We start from the raw sequence: 14,386 nt of genomic DNA on the forward strand, positions 1-14,386 counted from the left end.
TGCATCTGGTGACAGCTATGCAGCTGAGACTGCTAACAACAGGCAGGGCTGCCCTCAGAGCTCCAGCCTGTGTCACTGGGGGCCTCACCAGAGCCTGCCACAGTGGGAGCCAGGGCCCCATCGGGCCTGGCAGGCGCAAGGCATCTGCCCTCCATGTGGCTGAAGCATCCCAAAATTGCCACAGGCTGAATTTTGTCACCAGCCTGCTTCTCATGCAGAGGACATCTCCCCCAGCCAGGAGGAACAGATTTCCCAGCTGGGCTGGTCCCTCTGGCTGGCTGGGCTCAGGGGATATTTTCAGATTCTGGGTGACATTCCTCTGCCACTCAGCCTAATGGCTCCCAGATGCTCCCCCTGCCCCGTGCTCCCTCCCGCTTGTTCTGGGCCCTGCATGCAAGGCCCGGGCCTGGGGCTTGCTCACCCAGGCTCTACACCTCTTGACTTTTTCTGTTGCTTTTAATCTAAAACATTTTGTCCCGCTTAACATGATGGCTTGACAGAGGCCAGCATGAAAGAGGCTGTTTCTTCCTGGATGGTGACCAGGGCAGAGAAGCGGACAGATGAAGAAGGAAGCCGGCTCTGGGAACGGGAGGAGCACGGGGAAACATAGGAGCCTTTATTGGCTGAGCATAAAAGAAGCAACAGGAGTCGCAGCTGAGTTAACGTGGCCAGGGCACTAGGGGCCGGGCAGACGCACCAGGCCCAGCTGGGAATTGCCGGGAGGGTGGGGTTTCGTGGCTCATGTTCGCAGAAGTGCCTTTCCTTCCCTATCCTTCGCGGCTGCTTTTCTAAACCTTCCCTCCCGCTCCCCAACCCTACTCCTTTTTTCTCCCTCTCGGAACACTTGAATTTGTCATTCTTGGCTGTTGCCAGTAATGAGATAGGGCTGCTGCTGCGGCCGTGGGAGGGAGGTGGGGAGTGGACACCAGAAAGAGAAAGGAACAGAGAGAGGCATGGAGGAGGTGGGGCTGGAGCCTGAGAGGGGACTTTGAGAAACAGGCTGTGGGTGGCAGACCCTGGAGGGGTGAAGTGCCTAACTCACTGTTAAACAGAAACCAGGATGGGCCGATGGGCCGATGGGCCTCAGGCAGGGTTCACAGTGGCCATCCACGTCCACCCCTGCCTGCCTGCTGGCCCTCCCTGCCATGGCCCAGTGAGGACACCGGCATGCTAACAATCCTCATCTCTGCAGGATCTGTTATTTCCACCTTTCTCAGTGTGCCCACTGTCCCGTGTTCTGCAAAGCAGCCTTGTACACAAGTTCAGGCGGGTCACGAAAAGCCCATTTTGTGGGGTGGGAAGCTGAGGCAGAAGGGCCACCAGCAGGTCGCCAGCAGGGCTGAGCCTGGGGCCCAGACCTCTGGATTTCTCATCCAGTTATGAAAATATGGAGATGAAATAAAGGGGGAAGAGATTATATTGGTGAAATTGGGCCAGGAAAAGACAAACTTCGAAGACCAGATGGAAACCCCTCCGCTGCAGAATCCTTGGACGCTGCTCCCAAGGCAGCCTCCCCACCGCCCCTACAGCAATGACACTGACCCAGGCATTTTCTCTCTCTCTTTCAGGACCTCCTGTAAGTACTCAAGCCGAGGGTCTCATGCATCTGAAAGGCCTGTGTCACTTGCTGGTAATGGGGTTCTGGGTGGGGACACTGCAAGCTGGGCCCCTGCTGTCTTGGGGAGGGCCTATGCGGGCTCCCGAGGGGTCCCTCCAGAAGGCTTCTTGTAGGGGGGAGGCTACCATTTTGCTTTTCACCCACCTCTGCACCCCTCCAGGGCAAGACAATGGCTGCCCCCAGGGCAAAACAGGCCCCAAGTTTCAATCGAAAAGAATGGCTTTCCCTCTAATTAGCTCAGTTCTTTTGTCCCCCAAAGAAGCTATTGGAGTCAAAAAAAAAAAAAAAAAAAAGCACCAGGCATTAGAAAGAAGAAAAGAGATCATCTCTCCTCAGTTCTCCTTGAAAAGTCTCAGAAAACAGGTCATCGAGCTGGCTCCAAGCGTGGTCTGCTCCAGAGGACTCATGTCCACACCCCTGAGTGGGCAGCTCTATTCTGGCCAAGTCACTTTGGGCAGGTGGTGGTGGTGGTGGTGGCAGTGGTTATGTGAGGGAGAGCGGTGTCAGCCGATTAGACTGGGAGACAGCACATAAGTTATAGGCAGCACGCCGCACTCCTTCCTGGCCTTGCTAGGAAGCCCAGGGTGGGGCGCGGGGTGGAGCCACTTCCAGAGAACCTGAGAAGAGCCCAAGGAGACTGCCTCCCTGAAGTAATGGATGCAGAGAACAGGAGCACCAGTCTTTGATATCCCAACAAAAGACCAGAGGGCGCTGGGGGAGCTGGAGATAGGAGTTGAAAGGGCCCAGCCCTCACATCAGATCTTTCTCAAGGTTGCTGAAATCAACCCTATCATCATCCCTTCCTTGGAGAAGTCATTTCCATAGTTGTTTTCCTCTTAATGTGTACCTGTGGGAGCTGCCTGCTTAATTTTTAGTAAAGGCCATTACTGAAGACTCCATTTGTGCCCTGAAAGGCCCTTGCACCCATGCTGAGGATCCCATGCTCCCTGACACATCACAGTGAGGCAGGATCTGTCATGTCATTGCTTGAAAGGAAGGATAATTTATTAAGGCGTGTTTGGTGTGTCAGATCTTAATTCCCTTCATCCATCTTCCAAAATAAACTCTGCCATAGAGAGCTTTCACCTGTTGGAAATGTGCTGCTTTTCCCTGTCTTATTCCGAGGAAGCCACAAGAGCCTTCAACTGCTCCCACCCTGCCTTGGGGCTTCCTGCACACACCTCACCCCCAGGACCGGGATGCCAGGACAGCTCTGAGTCCCTGCCTGACTTGAGGGTCCTTCCCTCAATAGTAATTTTGCATTCTGAGAGCTGGTGCTGGCCCAACCCAGGGACTGTTCCCAGACCCCTTTGGGTCTGTGCTGAAGGAACCCATGAGGTGGAAGGGGTGAGTCTCCACTCAGTCTCTGTCCACAGAGCGAAGGAGAAAGGCCCAGGTAGCTTTCCCCACATTCTGAGCCCAGCGCAGAAGAGGAGCCCTGAACCTTTGCCCAGTGCTGGCTGAAACCACAAGGCAAGAGGAGGAGGAAATGGGAAGCTGACCAGGGCAGGAATCATCTCCTCAGCCCTGTTATCTCTGCTTCCTGCAAAAGAAGAATGCTGGTGGCCAGAGAGAAGGGCTCTGAGATGCCTGTCTGCTGCCCTCTGGGTGTATCCTGGGGGCTGGCTCTGTCCTCCAACAGGAAGACCCAGGTTCCTGTGGGCACAAGGTCAGCCAGTGCCTGAGAACACAACCATGCAGGATGGATTAAAGCTGCAGCAGGAACCATTTAGGTGGAAGCAAATTTGCAGCCACCACTGCCCCACCCATCATGCCCTTGGCAGACATTGCTAATCAATTAGGAGGCTTTTTTAACATAACCCATTAGTCTGTTACTCCCAATCCATTGGTGTCAGTGCTCGAGCTGACATCTATTGGCCATCCCTGGATTCGATTTAAGGGAGAATTTCTTAATACTGGGAACTGTGAGACTGAAAACAGATGACCAAGGGAAGTAGGGATGTATCTTTCTCTGAAGGAATACAGTGAAATATTTGCCAGCAGCTGCCAGGCCTTGCTGAATATGATCCTTGCTGAAATAGTAGCTAACACTTACTGTGTGTTAGACACTGTTATGTTTTTATGGAGGCAGTGTAACATAGTGATTATGAGCATGGGCTCTGGGGCCGGACCAACTGCAGTCAAATCCTGGCACTGCCACTTTTTGCTTTGTGACCTTAGCAAGTTACTTAACCTCTCTCTGCCTCAGTCCCCTTATCTGTAAAATTAGAACACTAATGATATCTGCTTCATATGGGTGTTGTAAGGAATATGTATGTGTGTACTATATATCTATATATATATACGCGCGCGCACACACACACACACACACACATATATATATATATATTTTTTTTTTTTACTTAGGACATATTAATTCATTTAATCCTAAAAGCATAAGGCTTCCCTCAATGATGCCCAAAGATTTTTTGCAAACCTTTAATTTTTTTTTTTTTTTTAGAGGCAGGGTCTCACTCTCACCCAGGTTGGGGTGCAGTGGTGTGATCATAGCTCACTGAAGCCTCAATCTCATGGGCTCAAGTGACCCTCCTGCCTCACCCTCCCAAGTAGCTAGGTCTACAGGCGTGTGCCCCCACACCTGGCTAATTTTTTTAATTTTGTTTTTAGAGACAGGGTTTTGCTATGTTGCCCAGGCTGGTCATGAACTCCTGACCTCAAGCCATCCTCCTGCCTCAGCCTCCCAAGTGGCTGGGTAAACCTTACATTTTAAGGAAGAAATTATGATTTTGTGAATTTTTGTTAATGAGTTTATTATTTTATTTATTTCTACCCCATCCCATTCCAAGAAACATTTTAGGAGGATTTACAAGCTATCTAAGGAAACAGGAGGTAAGGGGTGGAGAACAGAGGCAGGAAAGCAAGGGGAATCCAGAGCCATGGTACCGCAGCATCCTGTGCAGATGAGCCACACACTCGGCTCTGAGCTTCTCGGTGGTCAGAGCAAAGAGGAAAGCAGAGCTTTGGCAAGGGTCAGAGTGCAGTAAGGTAGGAGCGCGCCTGATGCTTGGGCAAGGCACAGCTTTTCCTGAGAATGGGGCCTGAAATCAGTTTCCCTCATGTGTCCTCGTAAGGGTGGCACGATATGGATGGTGTCGGTTGTAAGGACACAGCAAGCAAATTGCCCCTTCTGTTCCTATTCAGAGTAAACCCACTGCATGAGGTTGGGACCCTCCTCACCTGGGCCCCTTCCCTTCCCTGGGATGGGAGGTCACTGCCCCACTTCTCAGCCCACTCTGTGACATTAGGGGACAGGCAGTTTAGAAGCACGAGGAAGAGGGCATTGGTTCAGCACTAAGGCTCTGGTTTAAGGGACGCAGTGCCTGGTCTGTCCTTGTGGGGGCCTGGGAAAGCAGGGCTGTTGCCAGGTTCCTGGTATCCGCAGGCAGATTCATTCATTCGTCAATGTGTCTTAAGGACTACTGTGAGCTCCACATTGCTGAGGCACTGGGGACACATTCGTGAATGAAACAGGAAAGTCCCTACCTCAGGAGCTCACATTTTAGTGCTATGGGGCAAAACCAGCAACATGACGGGATGGCGACAAGTCCTGTCCCCATGAAGTCTGTAGCCCCACGTTCCCCAAGGACCCCCCTCCCCCGCGACTGGCGGGCGTCACTGCACCACCACGGAGGGGATGTCCTCAGGAACAGCGGTTAGAAGGGGTGACTTACTCCTGGTGCTGCCTGAACTTTTCTCAGCAGCCCTACAGGGACTTGTCTCCCAGGGAACACCCCAAGACCCACTCCTGGTTCTGCCTTCAGTTTATGGGAAGAGCAGGACGTCTGGAAAGAGAGGAACTGTATGTGACAGCAGGGTCTCTGGAGGGAGAAACCAAGGCCAGCCCCATGGCCGTCTCTGGCCTGTCCTCTTCTCTTCTAATAATCATGGTAATAGCTGCATTTATTTAGGACTTGCTATATGCCAGCCGCTGTGCTCAGTGCTTTACATACATTCTCTCGTTTGATCCTAACAGATAGGTAATGATTATTCTTCCATTTTCAAGATGAGAACATTGAGGCACAGGGAGACCAAGGCACTTGCTGAAGGGTACCCAAGTAGTAAGTGGCAGAGCCAAGAGGTGAACACAGGTGGGCTGTCTTCAGGGCCAGAACTAGAAGGAAGCTTCATAAGCCTTAGTGATCAAGCCTCCCCCTTCATTTTGTTCCTAAAATAACAAAGGCCCACCCAAGTGGCTTGCCAGGGTCACACAGCTGGTTGGGACAGTGCTCAACAGTTAGGTGTTGCAATACCCTGCCTGACCTATGGAAACTTCACTCTTCATTTAGGGTCCCACTGGAAGACCTGGACTCCCAGTAAGTAACTTTTGTTTCTTCTTTCCTTTGCATCTCTTTTACATGCTGTTTCTCAGTCTGAAGACTGGCTAGGTTGGGTGGCTGGTTTTTCTCCACGTGTATCTGGGTACAGGCCACTCTCCAGAATCCCCGATCTATAGCTTAGGGTGAAGTCACCTCAGCTCCCTCCTCCTTTGAGATCTAGAGAGGACCCTGCTGGGGCATCTTTAGCTGCAGCCCTTGGTGCCCCTTTGCCCGAGGCAGACAAATTACAGTATGCAGATCCTTCCAAAACTGTGGCTGACTTCCAGACTGATGACCCTACCATAGTCAGCTGCAGGGATGGGCAGCCCACTGGCACACTGACTATCCCCCTGCATACCAGCTGACATTCAAACCACTGTTTTCCTATGCCTGCTGGTAAGAGAGCAGACTCAGAAACTTTGTTTTCCCTCAATTACCATGTCCCAATTCTAGAGAGTTACTGTGCCAAGTAACCACGGGGACTTTGGGACAAAAAAGATAGCCATCTCTTATTGAAACCATAAGAGGAGCCAGGTACTGCATTGATCACCTTTCACACATTCGGCTTGTTCAACACCTCAGTAAAATGGGCATGATTATAAACCTGTTTTATACATGAGAGTCAGGAAGGTAAAATAGTTTGTCCATCTGTCCAAGCTTCAGGTGGGGACCTGTTAGAGGCCCGTATCATCACACACCATTCCGTACTGCTGTTGCTTGTGGTCTGTGCTCCACCTTCAAAACCCATCTTTAAAGTATTCTAAGACATTGCTCTGTGGAGTCTAGCCCAGGGCATGGATGAGTGGAACACTGGGTATGTGTTCCATGGACCCTCAGATGGGGAGTGACCCAGGCAAGATGCTGCAACCTGTCAGGGGGCCGGAATCAGGTATGGAGAGCACCCTGGCCTGGGGCTGGCACCAGTCTGCCCTGTCTCCCTGTACCAAAGGTCACATCCATGAGATTCCAGACCCTTATGTGCCTCCCTCTTACCTAATGACTCCCCTTTTAGACATGGATTATACTGTAACCTTTGGACTAATCCAACAGCTTCTAAAATTCATGCCTAGCAGTGGCTTTCTTAATGAAATGCATGTGGGGGAATGTTCAGACTTGCAAATGGAAGCTCTCCCAGTAAGAGCCCCAGCGCAAAGGAAGACGAGTGGATCGGTCCCATGAAATCCAAGGAGGGGAAACATCAGATGACCGAGGGGAATGTGGGCAGACTTTGTTTTTTTCTTACAACATCCACCTTTAAAAAGCATTTAGGGGGCAATTGACAGAGCAGGGGCTGCTGCACATAGTTTCCAGTCCCTGGCCATTCCACACCCATCCCTAACCCAAGCATTTTATGGCCAGGACTGCAAAGAGCATTAGTTTTAAAAAAGAAATGAAAAAGAAACCAAAACACACATCCTGAAATATCATTCAAAAGCCCAAGAGTGAGTGGACCATGGGGCTGCCACAGCCAACGACCAGCCCTGGCCTGCGGTCCTTCGCAGGCAGAGCCAATTTTGGATCCACAGGTCATGGTCCTGTTGACGCTTCCATGTGAAGAGACCTAGGAGTAACCCTCAAAAAGACTATGGATGTGAGCCCCTGGTGTACAAAGCAAAATGTGTGGAGTGCAAACATGCTGATGAAATTCACCTGCCTGCGGCTGTGGTAGGCTTTACACGAGCAGATGCCATTTACTCAACACCAAAGGCCAGGCACTGGCCACATGCTTCTCAGAGACAGCATCACGTGCCATCCTCCCAGCAACCTCATGAGAAAGAAGCTCTTATCACCCCCACTCCACAGAACTGATGCTCAGGGAGGTTAAAGGAAGAGTCAGTGCTTCTAATCTGCACTGCTACCCTGCCATTCTTTAGCAAAAGTGGAACATTTTACTCAAAGCCACCATTGGTCTTGACCTTATGTGTTAATTTTAAGAGCCTAACTTCAGAAATAGTTACTTCTTTCAGGTGTGCCCCACATACATTGTGGATGCGCATTGTTCCTCGAGGTATTAAGCCTCAGTGGGGTTAGCAGATGCAGAGTCACCCCAGAAAAGCCCCTGCAGTCCCCTCCTGTCCAGCAGGCTGGAAAACCACCTGAGTCTCCGCACCCTATTGCTTTCCATCCGTCCAGGCTCCTAGCAAACTTTAGGCCCCACCCTAGGTTTTATGATGTCTGCATGCATATGATGGCAAAAAAATATTTTCTACCAAAAGGGGGAAGAACAAAACTTAATAAGCAGATTTCCAGAGTGAGAAGATGTAACCCCTGGCTACAAAACAAAGCATTTCCCTTGGAGCATCTGCAACTCGTGATTCGGCTGAATCCACATGGCTCGTGGTCCTTCCTGTCAGTACTGGAGGTGGCCGAGAGGAGGGAGGAGTGGAGAAAGACTCCAGAGGTTGCTTTCTCAAACCAGGGGCTAGGGTGGAGCACTGCTCTCCAGCCCTGGCAGAGACAGACTGAGGAAAGTGATTCACCCATCTGTCACATGGGAGCTGCCAGTCACCCTGCTCTGTGCCTTGAAGTTGTGCGTGATAAAGATGAGGCACATCCTGGCCATTGCTGGAATCGATGCAACAGTGAAGTCTAAGGGAGTAAAGCCTTGGAAAGGCATAGGGAAACTGAGGCCCAGGCTGGGACCAGACTCCTTCAGTGCCATAGCGGTGGCTGCTTGCTGAATAGTCCTTGGGAGGTGCATAGGGAGTGCACCTACATGATGCTTGGGCATCATACAGGATGTTGTCCCCACTGCAAACCGGGTTAGCTGTGCCCTAAATCAGGTGCACAGCTTGCCTATAGGGTCCTTCACATGCTAGCCTGGTTCCAACCACATCTGACTGTTTCTGCCTCCTTCATCATCAGGGGGACAAAGGTGCCATTGGGATGCCTGGACGTGTGGTGAGTTGGCCCATTTGCACCTGCTCAGGTGGCCATTGCTTGCTTCTCCGTGCTGGCCTGTCCTCTAAACCACGGCAATGTGCTGTCTGCCCCAGGTTCAAGGAGAGGGTCAGCTCTTTCCCTTCCCCAGGCCCCAGTATGCTTCAGGGAGGGACAAGGAAGGAGAAGGGAAGTTGTATTCCAGTCCTTCAGACCTCACAGTATGGCTTTACTCTCCAGAGAGCTGCCACAGCAAAGGAAAAACCCAACAAAGTTGCATGAACAAAGCCCTTTGCCAGTTACCTGCTGGGAATGGGAGGAACAAACTGAGCCTCGACATCAGAAGGACTCCCACTCCACCCCCCAAAGCTGGCAGCTCACCCTCAGATTCACAGCTGCTCCTGCAAACCCCTCGGGGGAGCCAGGGTTCCCAGAGGCCTTCTCTGTAGACAGAGACGCACTAAGAGATGGTGAAGACAGGGCTTGGCCCCGGGTGGTGCCTCCAAGTCCTCACAAGGAGGCTGAGAGTTAAAACATTCCCTGTTTCCTACTGGAAAATGAAGATGGAGAAGCATAGATGAGAATGTTTGATGGAGAGGGTGTTTCCCAGAAATGGGAAGGCCAGCAGCAACCCTTGAGTGTCTACAAAGGGCTAGAAAGGCAGTAGCCTAAGGCGGTGATGGCCATGCCCCACCCTCACCACTCCCCAGCCTGGGCTGGGACAGGGCCTCAGCCGCTCTCCCCATGTGACTCCTAACTTGCCATCAGCCTCTGCCTCACCCGGCTCCCCAAGACCCCTGACCACCCCCATGTCATTCTCAGCTTTGCCTCAGAATCTCATGGGATTGGCTGTAGGAGTGGGTCAACATCCTTGTGTGAATTTGCATGCCTGGTGTGAGCCTGCCAGTGCTCAGAGGCTGAGAAAAGGCATCCAAATGAAAGCTGACCCTTGCTAGTTCTAACTGCTTGCTGGTGTTGTGCTAAGAGCCTTGTATTAGCTTACTCAGACTTCACAAGAACTGCATGAGGTAAACAACAGTTTCCACCCCTAGTTTTCCGATGAGAAAACTGAGGCTCAGAAGCTAAATGTCCTTCCCAAGCTCACACAGTCAGGAAGTGGCTGAGCAGAAATCTGAACTCAGACAGCCCAACTCCAAACCTGCACTCTTGATCCTGACATTATTACTACTCCCCGCTCACCACCCACCCCCGCTGGCCTTGCAGCTCTGAGGAGGGTCTGATCCTTAGAATGAAGCCCCCGAGGCCTGGGATATTTCAGAGTTCAGGGAAAGTTCCATGTCACGGAGCTTTGCTCTCTCCAGGGCCCACGCAAGGCCTGTCTATGGAGGCATGGAGGCTGGGAGCGCTGGGCTGCCCCACGTGAATCTCCCACCACTTCCCAGAGCAGAGCATGGTGGAATTGCTGCCTGGCTCTGTCTCTTTTCTTCCATTCTCTAACTCCAGATCCTGAGTCCACCCAAGCCGTCACAGGCTCTGAACAGAGCGGGGAAACATGATTCAGCCATCCTTTCCCGAGGGCCTGAGCATGTGGACCTGAGCCAGTCACCTGCGTTACCATAGCCCTCTGAGCCCCTGTCTTCCAAATGAAGATGTTAAGACTCACTGCACCTGAGATAGGGTGGAGTTGGGCTTTGTACCCAAGCCAACTGTGGGACCCCAAAGTCCCTGCTCCCAGGGAAACTTCAGGAGCCTCTCCCGAGTGCAGAGACCGGCCACAGGGAAGGCTGCAAAATGCGAAGTGGCAGCTCTGGGCCTCCCCGCCCTGTCCGTACTGTCCTCCTTCTTGGACCTTGTGGACACCTTCCCCCAGGAAGCGTCCACACTTCTCCCCCATAGCAGTGGAGGAAGAAGGAGGGGAGCTGCAGGAGGTCTCCCCACTTCCTTCTTAGGAAGGAAGCCACTCTGGCTGCTGGTGCTATTTTAAATGTGACAATGGGCCCATTTGTTTGCCCAGTAGGGGTCCTGGCAGGAGCCACCTGATAAGCAGTGAGGTGGCCAGTAGGTGTGACATGCCTGGGTCATCCCTGGGGTTTACCAGAGGTGGCCCCACTGGCTTGTCCAGAGCAGGGTGGATTGGGACTGCCCATCTACTGGTCACTGTGGTTGCAAGGGATCCTTGGCTGCCTAACCAGCCTCCACTGCATCACTGACCCGTGCTCCATCCTTCCAGAGGTGTGTGTCCTGCCTTCTGGCCTCCTGTGGTTCTCCATACCCCCTCCCTCCACCTTGCCCGGCCAGGCCCAAGGACTCCAGGCTTGTCTAGCTTGGCAAAGCTTTGTTCTTGGTGTTCAGCTGGACCTGCAAACCTCCTAGACACCAGCATCACAACACAGTCCTGGGGCAATTCCCCCCCATCCCCACTCCAACCTCAGAGTGTCCTGGCCAGCTGGGGCCATGGCTTGTGGGGAAGACTTCCTTACTTAGGTGGGATCTTGTTATCTTTTCTCTCTCTCTGTCTCTCTCCAATTATCTGGCTTTCTCTCTCTCTCTCTCTCTCTCTCACACACTCACACACACACACACACACACGTGCCTCAAGAGGGCCTCTCACAGCCCCAGCCTCTGTTCCTCAGTTATCTGGAGCAGCTGCACATTGCAGCCGCTGCCTTCCACATGCCACATGCTGTGCTTGTTGGACGTGGACCTGTCATGTGTCAGCATCTGTGTTTTGCTTTGTTTCTTATTTCACAGTGATTTCTTCTGTTTGGTTGTTGTGCCATGAACATGGATTCTCGTGTGGGTGCCTCTTTCTCATCCCCTCTTTTTTCTCTCCCTCCTTTTCCCTTCTTGCACCCTGTGTTGCATGTGGCTGCCCCAGGGAGTAAAGGGCCAACCAGGCGAGAAGGTGAGTCCACGCTTTCCCCTTCTGCCCTGCACCCAGCCTCCTCCTCCAGGTGGACTCTTGACAGGGAGACTCTTAGCCCTCCTCCCCCGATGAAAGCCTCAGCAGAGGGTGCTGGCTGGGCCTGCTGCCCTCACAGCCTCTCACGGCCCAGTTTCCTAACAGCTTCCATACCATCGGGCAGCAGTCTTGGGATTCCTGGGCGGCGGTCCCAGCTTTCCCGGCTGAGTAGGTCTCCCCTGCCCTGCCCTGCCCTGCCCTGACAGCATGAGGCCGCATCACTCTGGCCAACTGCTCTTTTGTGTAGCTGGAACTGCCCAGGGGGACCCCCAAGGTTATGGAATAGACCCTGGGAAGTCAGAAACCCAGAAGCCATCCTGGAACATCAGCCCTGCGGGGTTCTTGAGAGATTTCTGAGAGCAACACTTCTTTTTTTTTTTTTTTTTTGATGGAGTCTCCCTCTGTCACCCAGGCTGGAGTGCAGTGGTGAGATCTTGGCTCACTGCAACCTCTGTCTCCTAGGTTCAAACAATTCTCCTACCTCAGCCTCCCAAATAGCTGGGATTGCAGGTGCATGCCACTACACCCAGCTAATTTTTGCAGTTTTAGTAGAGACGGAGTTTCACCATGTTGGCCAGGCTGGTCTCGAATTCCTGACCTCAGGCGATCCGCCCACCTTGTCCTCCCAAAGTGCTGGGATTACAGGCGTGAGCCACCATGCCTGGCCAAGCACAACACTTCTAAGGAGCTCACTCTGCAGATGAGGAAACTCATCTGATGCCCAAGGAAGGAGCAGGGCTGGCCCAAGATCGCACAGCAATAGTGATGAGCGGGGGTTCCAAGCCAGACCTCCCAGTGCCCAGCTCTGTACTTCCCTGTCTGTAATGCAGTATTTCTGCAATAGTTTTCTGTCTCCAAAATAACAATCTCAACAATTGTAATACAGCTGCCATGTATTAAACACAAACTGTGTCAGGTGCAGTTTTAAATATTTTGTCTGTTTTCCCAACTAGCACCGACATAACCTTTTCAGGGAAGCTTTAATATTCTCATTTACATGAGGCACAGAGAGGCCAAGTCACATGCCCCAGGTCACACAGCTAGAATGTGGCGGAGCTGGAGAGACGCCCCAGTGGTCTGACTCCAAGGCTGGGGCCCTAGCTACCATACTATTCTGTCCCCAAGATGGAACCAGACTGTCAGCTCCACATTGGCATGAGGCTAAACTGCCTAGGAGAAAGACACATGACCCTTTCCATGGACCAGGCATTGTTTTAAGTACTTTACATTAACACGTGACATCTTCTCATCCATCCTATGAGACAGGCGCTATCTGTATCCTTACAGATGAGAAAACAGGCACGGGGACATTAAGTCGCTTGCCCAAGGTCACACAGCTGGTGGGTAGCAGAGCTGGGCTTCAAACCCAAGCATTCTGGCTCTTAACCGTGACACTACACCTCCTTGTATAAAAATTATTATATCATTTCCATGACATAAACAGTTACTAATTTGAAATCACCCCTCGCCTACCTGTGAGGTATGACATTTTCCAAAATGCGTTTCCCATAAGGGCAGCAGAGCCGCTCTCAGAATCCCTCTTCACAGAGGAGGTATGTGGGCTCGGAGAGGTTTTGTAACTTTTCCTGGCAGAGTAAGACCTTGAACTTGGGGACACACACACACACACACACACACACACACAGCGCTTGTCTAACTAGCTTAGCCACCCTTGACAGCACTTCGAGCTCCTCATTCAGCAGCAACTGCCTTCCTCTCAGAGCTGACAATTCTGCCCCAGGCTTCACCCCTCCGTGTCGTTCTGAAACCGGGACTAGGGAATTTGAGGCAGCTCAGCCTTTCAGGGTCAGGGATGCTAAGTTCACACAGCACGCATGTTGCTCGTGTCCCCACCCTCTGTTTGCACAGCCCCGTTCTCGGGCAGGTTCAGCAGTTGCAGGGTGTGCAACCAGGTGGGTATTTGCGGAGGGGGCTGGAAAGCACCCTGGGCTGGACGGGGGAAAGACTCGGGCCTGGGCAGGCTTGCTAAGTCTCCCCTCTCTCCCTGTGTCTCCCTGTTTCCTGTCACTCCAATGGATCCGGTTCTTCTTGCTTCCCCGGCCTGGGGTCCCACCACCTTGTCTCCCCGGAACCCCCATGTCCTGTGTTCTCGCTGACACCTCTTCTCCTTTCCCTCCTGCTGCATCCCCCTACTACCTGCCCTTCCCAACCCGTCCCAAATGTTCCCTCCTTGTCCCTGTGCCCTCTCTGTTGCCTCTGCTGATCCCTTCGTGGCCCTCCACGTCCCCGGCCTCCCTCTCCTGTCCCGTGGGGCCGGCGTCCTGCTCCCGGCCCCCTGCCAGCTCCTTCCCTTTGGCTCCTCTCTTTCCCGCTCCTCTTCTCCACACCTCCCTGCCCCTCGCTCCCTCTCCCCCTTCATCTCTCCCCGCAGGGGTCCCCCGGAGATGCTGGGCTGTCCATCATCGGCCCCCGCGGCCCCCCTGTAAGTTGTTTTTGCTGTTCCTCGGGGTGTGGGGGGTATGGGTGAGTTGATGAAAGGGGCTTTCAGGCTGGGGATGAGGGGGCAGCGAGGGCAGCTGTGCCCCTGGGTGGGGAGGCCACTGCATGTGATGTGGTCAGGCCAACCAGGCCTCGGGTGCCGATGTTGATGTTAAGGAAAGTGGCCTG

The 14,386-nt window shown here is 52.7% G+C and overlaps 1 protein-coding gene across 6 annotated transcripts in view; it reads left to right on the forward strand.

Annotated features, from left to right (window-relative positions):
- The window catches only part of COL13A1 (collagen, type XIII, alpha 1), a 162,938-nt gene that overhangs the window by 64,859 nt on the left and 83,693 nt on the right, over positions 1 to 14,386 (forward strand). For 4 of the 6 annotated variants that reach the window (XM_011991036.1, XM_011991037.1, XM_011991039.1 and 1 more), the window contains exons 3-6: positions 1,569 to 1,576; positions 5,926 to 5,952; positions 8,821 to 8,856; positions 14,151 to 14,201. In XM_011991036.1, coding sequence (XP_011846426.1) covers positions 1,569 to 1,576; positions 5,926 to 5,952; positions 8,821 to 8,856; positions 14,151 to 14,201 — 122 coding nt within the window. The remainder of the gene's footprint in view (positions 1 to 1,568; positions 1,577 to 5,925; positions 5,953 to 8,820; positions 8,857 to 14,150; positions 14,202 to 14,386) is intronic. The other 2 variants (XM_011991041.1, XM_011991040.1) reach the window with 2 other exon arrangements.

Source organism: Mandrillus leucophaeus, unplaced genomic scaffold (assembly GCF_000951045.1).
Source record: "Mandrillus leucophaeus isolate KB7577 unplaced genomic scaffold, Mleu.le_1.0 Scaffold39, whole genome shotgun sequence".
In the NCBI taxonomy this organism is placed as follows: Eukaryota; Metazoa; Chordata; class Mammalia; order Primates; family Cercopithecidae; genus Mandrillus; species Mandrillus leucophaeus.